Genomic DNA, 18815 nt, shown 5'->3' on the forward strand with positions numbered 1-18815 from the left:
AACATTTTGAAAAAGCTATGTGTTTGCATCTGGGGGGCCACATCATCACCAAACTTTTCGTCAGAGAGTTTCGACTTTCCGATGTGCAGCTTTACGAACTCTAATTCACGGCAATGCTTTTCAGAAGTTGCGAGTGACGTCATTTTGTAGTTGAACTGGACCTTTCCGACGAAAGGTTCGGTGGTCAGAGACAGTATGGACAGGCCTTAACCCTTAAAGGTGATACACCATGAAATTTCACTTTTCCTATTTTAAAACCTTTTTTTGGGGTCCCACTAGCACCTTCTATCCTCAAAAAGTCCCATTTCTGACCGTTGTGTCTTTCTCTGGTTTTGAGAAGGCGAAGGTTAAAAGTATCCCACGGGTTCTCAAAACAGGCTATCCAGATTTGCTGCCGATTGTGACGTCATCTGCCGATTGTGACGTCAAGAAAATCGTAAAAAAAAAAAAAATGAGAGAGGCTCTCTATTCAGGAGTGGTAATTTAGCCTCAAACCTTTTGAAAAACGTTTTTGGGACATAAACAATATGACATAAATACTTTTTAAATGCATGGTGTATCACCTTTAATCATGTCTATTAATAATTGACCTATTAACGGATACTAAAGCTGACTAGGTGGTTAACTTGTTCTCTGAAAATGAAATATGTTATCCTCTCTGTGCCTTGCAGCCTACAGGGGATCATACAATAAACTGTGTGCCTGAGAAAATCAAGGGAGAATTCTTTTTTCCTTCTTTTTATAATTCTTATCCCACGATTTTGTAACCCATTTGTTCACCCAGTGCCAATTACCTAACCTAGTAATCCTAGTTTCTGCTCTCCCTCTGCCACGCCTGGGGAGACAACGGGCTGACCTCATGCTTCCTTCAGTGCATGAGTAGTCCAAGTTGCTTCTCTTCACCTGACAGGGGGGGATTTCCCTGGTTTGGACGTAGCGGGTGGAAGGAACACGTTATTCCAACCAGTTCCTTTCCCCTCCATCAGGCGCCCCGGCTGGCCAGGGGGAGGCATTAAAGATTGATGATTATGATGACAAATGCCATTTCTACTACAGCTGTTTCTACACCACAGTATGAATCATACTCTCCTCATTTCTCTGTGGTTGGCCAGGGATTAACATGGTCTCATCTCTAGTTATGTCTCTGTTTTCTTCGAGGCGGGGTTCAGTATCTCTCTTCTCTCTACCAGAGCAGTCAATGGGATCTTTACATCTGCCATCGTCCGTAGAGTCAACCACTTTCCTGACATTGCATGAAAAGTTGTCTATGGGTTTGTTCTCTCTTTTATCATTGACTATAGATGATTCTGTGCATGAAGACTCCATGGGTTCCATGTTAGCTTCATTGTTATTTAAGGAGGATACGTTAAGATGGGCTGAGCTTTCTGTAGAGACCACACCTTTACTATCACCTGTTTTGAAGCCACTATCATCGTTGGTGGTGATACCAGTTATAAGCACATGATTCCTACCATTGGCCGGAGGAGTTGTATCCGTCCAAATCTTAACCGACGAGGTTTCTATGGGATCTTGGTCTTTCCTCCCATTGGCTGAGGTTGCTTGAGGAAACGGCCCAGTCGTGTCATCACCGCCGACCACCTTACCGCCCTTCCATTCTGAGCTGGTGTTGAGGATAGCTCTCCGTGCCCTTTTGTCCGGTGCACTGCTGTTGGGCTGGGGCGTGCTGGTACGTGAGTCTATAGCTGGCTTATAGCTGGCTTGGATCATCGACAATGTCCTCTGTTGTCCCTCTGGTCCCTGGCAGCGGTAAAGCCCACGGAATGCCGAGCGGAACTTCTGGGACATGGCGTTGTATATTACCGGGTTGATGGCACTATTGGCATAGATGCAAGTCCGACAAAACAGGATGAACCAGGAGTCCAGGTAGGGTGTGGACACAAAAGAGTTTATCAGGACCAAAGTCCGGTAGGGCATCCATAACAGCGCAAATAGGATCACCACCACAGCTAGCATCTTAGTTACCTAGAGGTGAGAGAAGAGCAAGCAGGGAACAGCTGTAAGAATCACAGAAAGATTATTCTAGTTCAGGGGTCTTCAACGCTTTCAGGCCAAGGACCCCTTTGCTGAGAAAGAGATGAAGCAGGGACCCCCTCTACATGTTGTATATAACTATGTTGCAGATTTTCATATTTAATATTGTCTGATAAATTGTTACAATTTGTCTGATTATATGTGTTTGCCTCATGATTGTTTGAGGCAACAGAACATTTCAAATGAAACATTAGCAGCCCCTGAAGTGGGTGTATGTGTAAATAAGTGAATCTCCGCAAGTGAACTTGTGGCACTGTGGCACTGTGTGTATCAGATGTATTATACAGGTCAGTCTATTCACAGCTCGTACATAACACATCATAGCTACATCATGCAATCTAAGGGTTTCCACTTTCTCCCTTTCTCTAAAGAATCAACAAAAACTGTCAGCAGTAATGTAGTCAATGGGCTAAACATGCAGAACACTGGTATGGTCCTTTAACAATGATTCTGTGAGTGAGCCAGCCATATAGCAACAGCAATAGAGGGACAGGTGTGCTTAACCCGTAATAACGTGTGGGCTCCCGGTCCAGTCTGTATAGCTACTGATAGTATGTTTAGCTAGCCTAAGTAACTATACGGTTTGTGAATGAAGCTGCCCTGCATTATATTATATGAACGGTAATACAGAAGAGAAGGTCATAATACACTATAAAAAATAATTTGATGACAATGGTCATTGTAAAGAAATTATTTGAATCGGTGCACACATAAACAACAGAGGAATCATCAAACACAACCAAACAGTAACAAGGAAATTCAGTTACAGCAAAAATAGTGTATGTTATTTATGCGTTGTGCATGGTACTGCACATTTGTACAAGTGTGTGTGTGTGTGTGTGTGTGCGTGCGTGCGTGTGTGTGTGTGTGTGCGTGTGTGTGTGTGTGTACAAAGTACAAACAATGCAACATCCCTCACCACACCCACAAACCCCCATGGCTTTGTGACCATGACGACAGCGTTCAGGCATTCCTGAACCCCGGTGCGACAGTAAGAAATAGAAGCAGTCAGCGTATAAGGCTTCAGTGATTAGCCTTATCAGTCCCCAACAATACCACACACCTTCCTTATCCCCCCACTCCTCTCCCCCTCCGCACCCAGCCTCACCCCGTACACCTGCAGACATTTTAGAGCTCCCCCACCATCCCCCACCCGTCGTGCCCATAATAATGTTGTTGAAGCATGGTTGCCTTTCACTCAGCTCCCTATGTTTTGTGATCACTGCAGAAAAAGAAAAAGTCAGGCAGGTTGATAGCGCATATCGTGCACACGTCTCTCCTCCGCTAAATGCTATTTGAGATAAGGGTCTCTGTCCCCTGCCTCGAGCAGCAAGGCAGTGACAGCCACCTCAGCAAGTAGATTAAGAAGGGAAAATCGCTACACAACAAAGCATTTAATTGAACAGGGAGGAGGCGGAGAGGGCGGTTTTCTAATTATCACAATGCAGAGATAATGAGACAGAAAGAATCTGAGTGGCATTTTGAATATGCATATTATTACTGCCACTATGCACCAGTGGCTTACTGGGTTCTGATACCACAAACAAAGAGGACGGACTCGGTCGAGGAAATTAACGTAAGAGTCCAGGTTTCGTTTCACCAAAGAATCTGCTTTTCAGTTCAGATGTAAAATGATATCAAGTTGCCCCTGGTTAATACGACAGCCAGGGACGTGCTGGCCATTGGGAAAAGCGGGACAACTCCCGAACGGCCGGTTCATTCCCGGCCAGTCCAGGCTGGCCATTAGGAAAAAAATAAAAATAAAATGGCGGCCTTCGTTCCATTTTGGGGGCTGTGCGGCCAACAAAGTAAATCGTCACTGTCGGGCAGAAACCTAGTATCTCCGAGTTTCAAAAGCAGTGAAAACAGCAGATCTACAAGCACACAACGCCTTGCGATGCGAGGCGTTGTGTGCTTGTAGATCGGCTGTTTTCACTAGTTTAAATCATTTTTAAAATGATAAATACAAAACAAACGGTTTTGGACATACAAGGTTTCCACCCGACAACGACGAAATATAACAAAAAAAATGAGGGCCTCTCAAACTCTTTTTCCAGGGCTGAATCAGGGGCCGAGCACGTCCCTGGATAGCACCACACACCAAACATAACCACCCCGTCTTCTTCAATGTGCACTTCAGGAGATCACAGACAGGAAAAAAGTCTTGAAGATTAAAAGTGTATATTAATCTCCCACCATTCTTTGGTACACAGAAGTTTATCCAACTCTATCAGATTGAATCAGCCTATCAAACAGCCCGAGGGCAGACGAATGAAAACAGTGTGGACTGCATATTGAAGAACAGAGAGTAAAACCATCTGCAGTATTAAGCACACTTCATTGTAAATCCCAAATCACATTATGCAAATCTTTGGCTCTTGGATGGAGCCCTTGAACACAATATTGATTAGAATCTACTCTCTCTCGTATGAGTATTGAGGCTCATCATGCACGCGTATGCATGCAAACATGCATTTCCTTGCACGTAGCCACACACACACACACACACACACACACACACACACACACACACACACACACACACACACACACACACACACACACACACACACACACACACACACACAGACCAACGCTAGCCTAAGATGGCTCAGCGTTGAAGACAGGGTTAAACAACTAAAAATGGGATTGACATTCAAAATAGTCAATGCAAATCTGCCCTCCATATCTGACCAAACATCTCCAAAAAGTTAGCGACACCCACAGCCACAACACCAGAGGGAGCGCACACAATGATCTGATAACACAAACCCATAAGACAAACATGGGTACATTCTCCTTCTACAACACTGCCACCCAGGTGTGGAATTCCTTGACTACCTCCCTTAAAACATGTAGCTCGCTGGCATCCTTCAAAACTGCCCAGAAAACTCACCTTTCAGGAGGTCAGAGATTACCACTTTGTCTTATCTGGTCACAGATTTTTATGTACTGCATGTGCAAATTGTTGACTTTAGTGTGACATTGTGCAAGTGTGCGATGGAACCCATGCGCCTCCATTCTCTCTCTAAATATCCTGAACACTGCGCTGTTTTTGTGTGTAACCAAGCAGTTGATTTATGTGACCGACTTTCCTTATTTCGATAAGGGCTTCTGTCTCTTCATTAGACTACGTCTGTCCACGTGACATCTTTCTGCTGCGTAATAATGCCCCTGTGTTTACAAATTATTCAATCCTTCAATGCCACGCTTTGGTTTATTTCAGCAGTTGATGTGGATTGCATTCACAGACACCATCAGTGAACTGAACTCTGGTGCGCTTGTAAGCAACGCGAGACCAGGTTATTTTGAGGTTTAGTATTTGTTTGTTTGATCCACACCAGAATTCGCATGAGCCTTAAGCCCTTTGCACACAGGCACGTTTATCCGCACGGATAAAACGGACAATTTAATTTTTTTTAAAGAAAACAATGATTCTCTACGACCTCATGCACACCGGATCCGAACGGCTAGTAATGGAAACAGGCATTACCGTTCATGAAAATATATTTTAAAATGTCATTTCTGCTAAGCAGCAAGCTAAACATGTTTAGATGATTTTTATTTATATAATGATAAATGTGCGCGATGTGAGACGGAAACGGAAGTGATGAGGAGACTTCACTTCCGCTTTAACCAGGTACTCATCGTTCTTCTTTCGATGCCCCAGACTGTATGACGGGAGCATTTCCAAATCGCGGAGTCAACAGTCTGGCCACGCGAGACTATGAGCCTTCACACCAGCCCAAACAAGTAAGCCATTTACCATGAGAGGGAGTGGGTTGTTGGCTGATTTACCACTGTTTCAGGGTTGTGGCACGAGGGGAAGCCGGAAATGTTACAACTGCAACACAACAGTGGGCGGGGTCCATGAGCCAACTCAAGGTTGTTGACTGATTTACCACTGTTTTAAGCCAATCAGAATCCAGTATCTGTGTTACCACATACATGTGACCACAAAAAGTGGTAGAAAGTGCATTTTATGACAATACACGCTCCTTGATTTGTTTTAATCGCAGTAAAACATCCTGGCGTGAATGTGCCCTTATTCACCTCAACTGAATATAGATCCAACTTCTCTATCAGTCTGCTCTAGCCTGATCTCAGACTCAGCTCACGGAGTAGTCTGAAACTGTGCCCTATTCTGAGCGATTTACGGGGGAGGGACTTTTTTGCGAGTGTGCATGCGCGCGTCCGCGCGCGAGTGATCACGACGCACGGTGATCGAGACGCACGGTGGACGCGACGCACGGTCGCGGAGTGTGTGTGTGATTGTGTGTGTGTCTCTGTCTGTGCCAGTGACTGCTTCCACACAGAACTGCGACCAGAAACATGTAATCAACATTAAGAGCTTGGTGAAATCAGCGCGTGCGTGTGTGTGTGCCTTCCTCAGCCTGCCTGTGTGTGTGAACTTCGTTTGAATCGTTTCAACTGCTGCGCGGATTGGATATTCGTTCGACCCACCCCCACCCCCCGCGCTCATTGGACGGGCCGGTGACCAACCAGAGCGATTAGCGAGCGAGACAAGAGCCCTCTGGAGCGCGGAGCGGCAATTGTCCTCGCTCCGCTCCGTTCTTGTGCTCTGACACACACACACACACACACACACACACACACACACACACACACACACACACACACACACACACACACACACACACACACACGCACTCTCTGTGTCTTGTTTGCGCTGCTCCACTGCACTGATTGCACTCAGCTGCGACCCCTGCTTGGGTCCTGAGTCAATACAGCCCTATGTGTATGTGTGTGTGTACATTGCCAGATCTACACTATTTTTTTTTATTCTATTGCTTCCCCGCGACATATGACTCCAAATTTGGGCAAGGTTTCAATCCGATCTGAGGCCTATTGCCTTCCATTATCAATGTACAATATTTATAAGTATAAAACATGATGTTGAAATTAAATTCTGCTGTGGCCTGCTGGCAGTGTGCACAATACATTTGTCAATGATTGTTCCAACAGTTTGTGAGATTAACAACCGGACACACACGCACGCACGCACAAACGCATGCACACACGCACGCACGCACATCACAAACAACCTGGACCCTCTTTGATTGTAGAATGTTGAATTGATTGTAGATGTAAGGTGCCAGATGAGATCCTGGCGAACTTTAATGGCTTTTCTCTGGAAAGTGGAGGCACCTTTGAATGAGTGTCAGAATCGATTTATCCTTAACACATCGGATGCCCACGTGATCTCTGACGTCTTATTTGCTGGTGCCCATGGCAACGCGTCATTTTACCTACCGGCGAGAGTACTGGCGAGAAAAGTAATCCGAGTAAATGTAATCCGAGTATGTCCTGTTTATTTCGCGAAAATCTTTTCTTTCAGTCAGGACCGTTTTTTATCATTTCTAAGCCACAGTGTTTGTGTTACGGCATGTAGAAGAGGCTGCCGTTTTGAGAAAAAAATGAAAAAAGGAAGAGAATCCGGAGAAAACAGCACTTTTGTGCAGCCGGTAAACAGGAAGTCAACGAGCCACACAGCACGTCCGGGTGACGTAATTGCGCGCTGCATGTTGGGAAATGGAGTTGTTTAATCACCGCGGTAGCCAAGTGCAGTAGCTACAGTATAGTTTACTGTACATACAACGCGTCAAACGCGTCGTTGGGCACTCGTAAAGATCAAAGAGATTGACACGTAGACACCACGTGGGCACCCGATGTGTTAAGGTCACACCATTTATTCTAGCAGCGGTAATGTGAATATCGGCAAACCATAAATGAGAACAAATGCTTCAATATTACTGTTCCTTGTGTGATGAATGCAAATAATACATATATGTCCAATTCATTTTAAGAGGAACAAGCAAACCAACTTTTCAAAATGCTATAATCAAATGCCACAATATAATCACTCACAAAGCTACTCCCTTCATGTCCAATCCCCTCATGAGGGGATGAAGTGAGGTAGCTTTTAAGACGAAATGGCTTGAGAGAACGCAATACGTGTGAAAGCACACAGACAAAGCGTGCTATCTGGGATGAAAGGGTTCTCGATACCCAGACCGTTCTCAGAGGTAAATCTCTTTCCCCCCCATTGCCTCAGGAAAATAAGCCATTACTGCCATGTGACACTTAAGTAACCGATTCTCAAGCTAATATTGTGGCACAGAGTGTTGATTTTAGCAATGTTTTTGGTGTCACATAGGCCCTAATAGCCACATAACACCCAGGCCACAAGTGCACCCAAGGGCACTTATCTGAGGTGATAGATAGCAGAAGTATTGCCACTGCTCTCCCTCTGCCACAGAGGGAATCATGGCTCCCAATCCCAACAGATCGCGCACAGGCAAAGACCAGCCATGGGTCAAGTGTGACCAAAAGCTATTCTCTACGACAATTACTGGACAGATAAAAAAAAGAGATGTAATAGTAACAGAGAAGAGGAAGAAGAGGTGAGATTGTGATGACGTACCTCACAGCCTGGCATTTACCCCTTGGAAATGAGATGGTCAAGATCTCAACAAGTTACTCCTAATTCATTATTTCCAACATACCTGTTTCCTTGATGACAGAGCACTCTTTGGCCGGCTCTGATGACCCCCCTTCCCCGACTCGGCCCTTTCTCGGCAGCTGCGATGAAGCGTGGTCGCACCAGCAGTGATGGTGCCACCATCTGGGAGGTTGGGCAGAGGACTGGGGGTAACAGTATCCAAGCATTAACAAAACCATTCATTACAATAGAGAAAGACTGTACGTGGCTTATTTGATTGATCAAACCATCGACCCATTGATCGATTGGTTGTCAAGAAATCAGTGTGTACATTATGACAATGACTTTCCTAAAGGTATTTATGTTTTCTTTCAGTCAGCCAGAACATATTAGGTACCTGAGGTAGAGGATTCGTGCTATGAGGCCATACAGCACAATCGCCAGTAGCAATGGGATGACATAGAAGATGGCAAAGTCGATTAGGTAGATGGGTAGGTAGAGCTCCCGTTTCACCTTGTAGCCACACTGCACGTGTCCATCCTCGCTGACCTGAATGTCACATAGTTGTCACATTGACATACAGCAGGGGTCTTCGACAGGGGGTCCGGGAAGTTACTACAGGGGGGCCTCCAAATCTTTGTGTGATAGAAACTTGTTTTTTTCCCTTTTTTATATTAACCACTTGAACCCTAGCGTCCATATTCTGAGAACAAAAATAGCAGATCTACAAGCTCACAACGCCTTGCAGTGCGAGGCATTGTGAGCTTGTAGATCGGCTATTTTCGGCAAAGAGCTTTGGTGTAGAGGGGAAAAAGAGCAGACTAAGTACATAGTGAAAGGTTACGTTTATTAAGTATCGACGGTTCAAGTGGTTAAATATCTGAAAACACACATTAACATGAATCCAAAATACAATGATGATCGTGCTGTCAAACAATGAAACTATATGGAATCTATGAACAGGTTGTGGGGGTCCCTGCTTCATCTCTCTCTCTCAACTAAGGGGTCCTTGGCTTGAAAATATTGAAGACCCCTGACATACTGTAATTTTAAGTTTTGTTTGTGTAGTGACTTTCCTGAGCACAGGGATGCTTAAAGATTAGAAACGGGCACCAATACAAGGGCTATTAAAACACAAAGAGGGTCAATATGGGGCATTCTTGTTGCACATGGCTGGTGGAGGCTAAGGAGCTAAGACAAATAAACAGTCTTTATTCTGTGGTCACACCAACCATCCAAATCCCTCTCAGGCATACAGTATACTATATGGTTAATTCTTTGAAATGCCAACAATAAATAAATAAAGCTACCTTTAGTCTTGCCCTGCTGCTGCACCACTATGTTAGTTATTCACATTCTAATAAAATCATTATCTGCAGTACTGCAATCGATTTTGTTTTTTCTTCTTTTGCATATCTTGGTTCTATAGAGTCCAAAAACAGTATGAGAAAATGTCAAATCTTCCCCACCACTGGTCCCTTTCTGGGGGGTCATCTATTGTGGGGCCTACCAGAACAGTACGCCAGCCAGTTATTTTCATAATATTGTCATTTCATAAAAATAACTTTTTAAAGCTAATTTATTGCACTTTTAAAGCAGCCAGAATAACCTTTCTGACTTTTGGTTGGGGTCTTTCCTCCCCTGGGACCCTCTTGACTGACCCCAGTGGCTATCTCAGTACTCATTACATTCCTTGCTCAAATTAGATCATAATTGAGGCATAAAGGTTTTGATAGCTGGGATCTGATAACTTCTTTTTAGCTAATACCAAGGGTCTTCCACTGGGGGTCCGGGACCCGTCCTCAGAGTTACTACAGGGGGCCATTCAAATCACTGGTCATTTCAGTTTTGGCCCTATTCTTGCAACCATTTCTGCAATTTGCTAACAATTTTTGAATATTAGAAACTCTGTTTAACTCATTGACTGCCAAGGCACGAGTTTCACGAGTTATTACAGTACTCCCAGGCTGCCACAGCCCGAGTTTCCCGAGTTGGAAGCCATTTTGAAAAAAAAAAAAAAAAAAAAAAAATTCAAAAAAAATGTTTATAAAAAAAATTCTAAAAATGCCTCAAATGTATTAGGCATGATCGCAATTGCGAAATTGCATGTTTAGCCCCATAACAAACACATCTTTCAAAATGTCAAAAATGGCTGTTTTGTCTGACTTTGAAGGCTTGTATCTCATGAATGCCTGAACGGATTTCCAAGCGGATTTTTTTGTTTGAAAGCTGTTAAAAAGTACTACACATATGGTGCATGATCTAGGCATGGGCGTGCACGATCCGTGCACTAGAAATTGATCCGTGCACTAGAAATTTAGGAAGGTGGCAGTGTTTGTTTTGTCTGACTTTGAAGGCTTCTATCTCATGAATGCCTGAACAGATTTCCAAGCGGATTTTTTTGTTTGAAAGCTGTTAAAAAGTACTACACATATGGTGCATATATGGTGCATGGGCGTGCACGATCCGTGCACTAAAAATTGATCCGTGCACTAGAAATTTAGGAACGTGGCATCCTGGTACTTGGCGGCCATCTTGAAAAGGGCATTCAATGAGTTAAGCTTGTATGTGTTTATTGTACTTTGACAGTTTATTAGTATTCTCAGTTTTATTTATAACAGTTATGGTGGACAGGTGTTACTGCAGGGATTACATGAAGGTATTGAAGAACAACGTGTCCATTTACTACATAGTCTTCACTCACAGACACAGACACACACACACACACACACACACACACACACACACACACACACACACACACACACACACACACACACACACACACACACACACACACACACACACACACACACACACCTCTTCATTATTGTCACGCTAATACCCCCACCCCTATCCTCTTAAAGAGCCCATGGTCAATTATGCTCAGAGAGTCACTACTACAATACAGTAAATTCAGAAATACAGGATCTATTCGTCTTCATCATCATCATCATCATCTTGAATGTCCTCCCTAATAGTGCAAAGGGTTTCGTTTGAGCAGCTGCACTGTCCCTTCCAACCTGCTTTGCACTTGCAGCCACATTTGATGAGCTCAAGTACTGCCTTTGGAGCAGGGAGGGCAGGGAGGGGTGGGGGTTTTGGGGTGACAACTTTTATGCTTCAATTACGACATTTGACATTGTTCAAGGACAACAGAGCAAGGAATGTAATGAGTACTAAGATAGGCACTGGGGTCTGTCCAGAGGGTCCCAGGTGAGGAAAGACTGCAAAAAAATGAACTTAGAATGTTTATACAAAACAACTCTAATACAGGGTTGTCAACATTGGACTGTCAGAATCCAGGAGATTTATTTTTGGGGGGCGCGCGGAACTCCCCAACCGGGGTCTGGGGGGTCCTCTCCCCAAAACGTATTAATAGATATTTTTTCCTGTGTTCTGTTGAATTTTGTGCATGTTTGATACATTTATCAGGCTTACTTTACTATCATGGGTACAATTTCAGCCTTAAAATGCCAAATGTTGTTGTACAGATTTGATGACTGAAGCAAAAGGACATCTTTAATAATGATTTCTCATCTTTAAGTCATTACTTAAGTGAATATCTGTATGATCTTTCTTGCATGCATTGCCCCCACCCCTAAAGCGGGGGGTCTGGGGGTCCTCCCCCAGAAAAATTTTAACATAGTAGATGTAATTTCCTGTGTTCTGGTGAATTTTGGGAGTTTGATACAAAATCCAGGAGAAATCCAGGAGATTTGCCAATCCAGGAGACTCCCAGGAGAGGGGTTCAAAATCCAGGAGACTCCTGGGAAATCCAGGAGAGTTGACAGGCCTGCTCTAATAGTATGAACATCCAACATTAACTGGATGTTGTACTGTTCTGGGAGATCCCAAAATATACTGCTCAAAGAAATGAAGGGAACAAAATGTGTACTGCTCAAAGAAAGCTCAAAGAATTAAGGGAACATGTTGTTCCCTTCATTTCTTTGAGCAGTGGATATTGCTATTACAGTCCCAGCAAAGTTCAATGTTGCTTGTATTTTCTCTGACCTGAATATCAACCAGGAAAAACCAGAGCATACAGTAGACACAGGTGATGATCCAAACACCGGTGATGATCCGTTTGGCCCGGGAGACCGTGCACACCGTCTGAGCCCTGATTGGATGGCAGATAGCTATGTACCTGCAGATGGATAGGCAAGGGGTTGTTAAAATATAATGAGACCCCAGTTCATGACTTCATGTTATGGGGTAGAACTTTACTGTATATGTTCAACTGAAAGATGAAGTTTCCCGATGTGTATCAAATGCTGTGTTGTAAACAATGTGTTGTAGTGTACTTTAAGCTATTTGCAGACAATTACAACTTGTGTATTTTCTCATTTCCAAGTGCATGCATGTTAAAATACACTGTTCCAACTTAATTAAATACAGTGGTGGAAGGTACTATCTAGTCTACTAGCAGTGCCCAAGATTATCAGGGGAACAGACTCACAGGAGTGAAAACATAACATTTCCAGCCTGTTGAGGACAATTACAATCAGGCCTATCATTACCAACAACATTAAAGTGATTACAATCAAATAGTATGACTGTGAAATGGGCTAATCTGCATGATAACTATTACGTGTGGTACTGTAAGCATATTTTGATGCCAATACTTTTACTCAAGTAAAATCTTGAATACATGACTTTCATCATGTGATCAGTGTCACCCGATCCCCAAGTTTTCATCCCATAGATTGGGATGAAATCAGCAGCACATTATCCCATAGCTATGGCCGGTTTGGGCCCAATCGCCCCAGTTAGTTGGGGCTTTGGGTCGTTTATTAGCCTTTCCTAACGCTGATAGAATGTGTTGTTTGGGGCAGATCAGCCTTCATTATGGGCAACTCGGTCACGTGACCGATGTCATCATGTTGGCGGTGGTTCGAATCTACTTGATTTTCTGAAATGATTTCCACCCCTTTTTTAATCCCAAAAGCTTTCCTGTGGCATTTTCGTGCCGACGTCTTTATTAGTATCAATACAAATCCAACCCAATGTTTTATAACCACAATTGTGACGTGGTTATTCCTCTGGTTGATTCCCGCACCGCCCCACGGCCTGTGGGCCACGGGATCAATAAAGGAATCTATCTACCAATCAGTCAAGTCTGTACAACACGGCTTTTTAATGTACAGTACTTTTTTTTTTTTTTAAATCGTTTTCGTACGTGTCAGCCTGTATTATGACATTCCATTTCTAATTTTAACATGTTAGATAGTGTAGTGGTCAGTGCTGGTGGCTCTAAGGATTTTTGCCTCTTACCAAATGCAAATGGTAAGGCAGGTTCGAATCCGGGAGAGGAAAGAGGTGGTCATTTAATGATTTGACTGCAGTGTCTCTGCATTGGCTTTTTTTTTGCTTAAAAGTACATTTGATATAACTAATATGTATAAATAATGTAAATATAAATAGATAATTGCGACCGTAGGTCGCATTTACTACCAAAACCTCCACCGGCTGTCCGTCTGTCTGTCTGTGAGTCAGTCACACTTTTGCCCTGCTCATATCTCCACAACCGTTGCCCCCATCCATGCCACATTTTGCACACACACTCCTTACCTGCCAAACTACAACCTCCAAGGACCCCCGGAGCTTCAGGGACCCCCAGGTCCCTGGGGGACCCCCAGGTGTAAAAAATGACCAAATGTGCAAAAATGACCAAATGACCACCCCAACGGGGCTGCTCACGGGGAATTCCTGGGGACCACCCACTCCTGCTGCTCCAGAACAGATGCAAAAGTGGTGACGCCCCCAGTGGAGGACCCCCTCCACTGCAGCTCACATAAAATGCCGTAACTCGGCCTAGGAGCGTCCGGGAGAGCCGGGGCCGGTACCTATTCGTCCGCCAAGGCAACGCGGAGACCCCACCCCTCATTTCTCACATGGCCCTCTTCTAGCGCCACCTTCAGGCCGATTTTTAAAACACATTTTTGGCCACTGCTCCTACAGTTTTGGCCCTAAAATCACACAAATTGCTACACAGTATGTCTACACTCATCCCATCAACATGAATCTGTCCCATATAGCGCCACCTTCAGGCCGATTTTTAAAAACACATCTTTGGACACTGCTCCTACAGATTTTGCCCTAAAATCACGAAAATCACTACACAGTATGTCTACACTCATGTCATCAACATGGATCAGGAAGAAGTAGAGAGTGAAAAAAGTATCAAGTACGTATATTATTGCGACCGTCAGGTCGCAGTTACTATCAAAACCTCCATCGCCTGTCTGTCCGGGGGGGCTGTAAATTAAAGTATCAAAGTTCGGTGCAAGTTACACTTTATTCTGACTCGCCTTTTGACGCTGAATCCAACTAACCCGGTCTCGTGTCTCTACGACGCTCCTAACTCCAAAGGTCAAGGAAAGGTCAATCTAGGCTTCAAAACGGGCCCTCTGTCCTAAAAATCAATAGAAAATAAAAAAAAAATCCTTCTGTTTCAGGCAGGGCACACTTTTCATGTTTGAAGGATGCCCGATCCAACGGAATTGGTTTCGTGTCTCTCCGACACTTTAAACCCTTTCCGTTTGCGAAAAAGACACGAAATTTGCGCGCCACGAACACGATGACACATTTTTTTGGATAAAAAACACTTATTCCGACTTACTTTTTGACGCCAAGTCCGTTGGTGCTGGTCCCGTTGTGTGAAAATCTTTCGGTCCGTTTCTAACACTCCTAGAAGGGCTAGCGCGGGTTCTAGAGGGCGTAGAGACAAAAGGCAAACAGATTCTTGATCCGCTCACCGAGACGAACGCGCTGATGTGTGTTTCATTTCTGAGCGACCCCTAGGGAGATAACTCTAATTCCAACTAGGGTTAGCGTTCACTCCGTACAGGAACATCGTAGGGAGATGACACACACATCAGCGTGTTCGTCTCGCAGAGATGAACGCGCCTATATAACTCTCCTCGCACACATACACTCCTGTGAGGAGATTGATATCTTTGGCGTGCTGGCCAAAGCCCTCTAAGGGCTATAGACTCTATGAGCCTTGTGAAATTGGAGATCCCAGGGGAAAGAAGGTTGTAGAGGAACATGTGAGACATCAAAACGTTCGTCTCGGAGAGCACTACAACATATCTCAGAACCGAGTTCTGACGTCTTATCGTCTTTGAGTTGTTAAGGCTAAAAGGCTAACCCTAGGCTAACTAGGGTTGGCGTTGGTTCACGAACCGATGCATCTCATGGGCTCAACTTTTAGTATGTTGTAGAGCGCATTGAGATGCACGCGTGGATATGTTTTTCGTTTCTGTGCGACATTCCCGGTGCGACGCTAGGTTTAGCCTTCTTTTAATTACTAGAAAATCACAATAGAAATATTGGTTTACTGAGTGTCGACCTGAGGCTTAAAATTACATGTAGTTTTGGATAAAAAATATACCGGAACACCTAGTGACCCGGAACTACCTAAAACACACCAGGAAGTGGCTATTTGAGGCACTTCCTGTTACTCGATTGAAATAAAACCTGTATATTCAGATTCAGCGCACCTTTTTAGGGGTGTCGCGTCCACAGGAAGGGGCGGAGCCATTTGCAAACAAGTCCTATATTCATAGCTCCTCATTACCTTTCATTTAATATGTGGTACGTCTCTATCAGCCTTAGTGGTAAAGTGGTGCTAAAATTGGCTCTACATGGTTCTCATCGTGGTTCACTAATATTCTCTGTATCGTTCCAATTTTAGCCCAAAAATTGAGAGAGAGACGTGAGAGAGAGAGAGAGAGAGAGACAGACAGACAGACGGACGGACGGACGGACGGACGGACGGACGGACAGACAAAATCTTCCTGATGAGCAGGGCAAAAGTGTCACTGACTCACAGACAGACAGACAGACGGACAGCCGGTGGAGGTTTTGGTAGTAAATGCGACCTACGGTCGCAATTATCTATTTATATTTACATTATTTATACATATTAGTTATATCAAATGTACTTTTAAGCAAAAAAAAAGCCAATGCAGAGACACTGCAGTCAAATCATTAAATGACCACCTCTTTCCTCTCCCGGATTCGAACCTGCCTTACCATTTGCATTTGGTAAGAGGCAAAAATCCTTAGAGCCACCAGCACTGACCACTACACTAACTAACATGTTAAAATTAGAAATGGAATGTCATAATACAGGCTGACACGTACGAAAACGATTTAAAAAAAAAAAAAAGTACTGTACATTAAAAAGCCGTGTTGTACAGACTTGACTGATTGGTAGATAGATTCCTTTATTGATCCCGTGGCCCACAGGCCGTGGGGCGGTGCGGGAATCAACCAGAGGAATAACCACGTCACAATTGTGGTTATAAAACATTGGGTTGGATTTGTATTGATACTAATAAAGACGTCGGCACGAAAATGCCACAGGAAAGCTTTTGGGATTAAAAAAGGGGTGGAAATCATTTCAGAAAATCAAGTAGATTCGAACCACCGCCAACATGATGACATCGGTCACGTGACCGAGTTGCCCATAATGAAGGCTGATCTGCCCCAAACAACACATTCTATCAGCGTTAGGAAAGGCTAATAAACGACCCAAAGCCCCAACTAACTGGGGCGATTGGGCCCAAACCGGCCATAGCTATGGGATAATGTGCTGCTGATTTCATCCCAATCTATGGGATGAAAACTTGGGGATCGGGTGCCAGTGTGCAGGCATTGACACTAAGGCTTGCCCACCTGCCCCCGGCAGGTAAATAAAACTTTGGGGCAGGTGAAGTTTGCTTTCAGGTTGCCCAACCGGGCAAGTGCTCATTTGAGACAACCATTTATAAAGACAACACAAGATATCTGTCACGAGATATAAGTGTGAAACCATAGACATTTTTAATCATAGCTATAGGATTTGGATTTGGAGGTATTGAGGTATGACATTTTTTATTGCACAGCCCCAGAAAGTAAAGAAATAAGTGTTAAATTTGAACGGTAATTCAAATTTTACCTATCATTTTATAATGGACAATTTACTTTTCGGGCAAGTGGGCATGACCTTTGGGCAAGTAGAACATGACCTGTACTTGCCCGACGGACAGATGCCTCTGAGACCTTAGTGTCAACCCCTGAGTGTGTTATTGCTACTTTCACTCAAGTAAAAAAGAAATAAATCAGAGTACTTCTCTTCCACCACTCCACATACAGTATTTCTCTCAGTGAAAGGTTTTGGGTAGTAAAGTAAGCCCTACTGTACGTCACCTCTCTACGGTGAAGGCCGTGATGGAGCACGATGACACATTGATGCCCAGGTACTGGAGGTAAGTGATTCCCAGGCAACCGGCGTGTCCAAACACCCACGTGCCGGTCAAACTGTCAGAGATGTTGGGCAGTCCGGCCGCCACGAGCACGGTGAGATCCGCTATGGCCAGGCTGACCAGGTAACAGTTGGTGGGGGTCCGCATGTGTCGGGATGTGAGGACCACAAGCACCACCATGATGTTCCCCACGATGCCCAGTCCGCACACCAGCACCACCAGGAACACGGACACGGTCTTGTACTCCAGGGATTCGGCAACCGCGTCGCCGGGGTTCAGTGAGATGTTAGTCGGGGTGTCCATCCTGGAGCTCTCGTTGTCCGCCATGATGTCCGCACACAAGAAGGGTTGCTTTTGTTCAGATGTCAATAAATCAGTCAAATCATTTGATTAAGATTACGTGATGATGAGGGTCACGACCCTGAAATGTCACCATGATTTTTTTTATGCAATCTGGTTGTATTTCTTCCCACCTGTCCTTCTGTTGGAAATCGGTTCACACCAACGTGTGGCAATTCAACAGCAGCTGCTTGAAGCCACCAAAACTTCCACTAGGCTACTCATAATTTCTCAAGAGACATACTTATGCATTCAGGATGTTTAAAAGGGAAGAAGAGACCAAATAAGATTCACACTGCTTTAACATCTCAAGTGTCTGTTTGATTGTGTTCTTCCCACTGAAGAGCACAAATTAGCGCTGAATGTGCTACAGACTACAAGTGCAATCACAGTGTGAAGGAATTAATCTGAATGTGTTGGTCTTCTTGACTGCTACATTCCTCTTGTATGCCTCTTCTTGTGTAGTTTATTCCATGGACAAAAATTGCAGCCATTTATCCACCTAGAAAGAGAAAATACTGTAGGTTAAATATAAAAATACAAATATAAATACTATTTGGTATAGCTTTGGTAACGGAATTTTGCAGTAATGTGACAATGCACTCAAGCACCCACACACACACACACACACACACACACACACACACACACACACACACACACACACACACACACACACACACACACACACACACACACACACACAC

General features: G+C 44.2%; 1 protein-coding gene across 1 annotated transcript in view; it reads right to left on the reverse strand.

Moving 5' to 3' along the window:
* The window catches only part of trhr2 (thyrotropin releasing hormone receptor 2), a gene marked incomplete at both ends in the record, with an annotated part of 30658 nt that extends 12562 nt beyond the window's left edge, over positions 1-18096 (reverse strand). Inside the window, 5 exons of the mRNA XM_080737224.1 lie at positions 1473-1983; positions 8580-8718; positions 8913-9064; positions 12530-12662; positions 17714-18096. Coding sequence (XP_080593350.1) covers positions 1473-1983; positions 8580-8718; positions 8913-9064; positions 12530-12662; positions 17714-18096 — 1318 coding nt within the window. The remainder of the gene's footprint in view (positions 1-1472; positions 1984-8579; positions 8719-8912; positions 9065-12529; positions 12663-17713) is intronic.
* Positions 18097-18815: the final 719 nt, after the last annotated feature.

Source organism: Nannobrachium achirus (genome assembly GCF_963921795.1).
Source record: "Nannobrachium achirus genome assembly, chromosome: 11".
Classification (NCBI taxonomy): Eukaryota; Metazoa; Chordata; class Actinopteri; order Myctophiformes; family Myctophidae; genus Nannobrachium; species Nannobrachium achirus.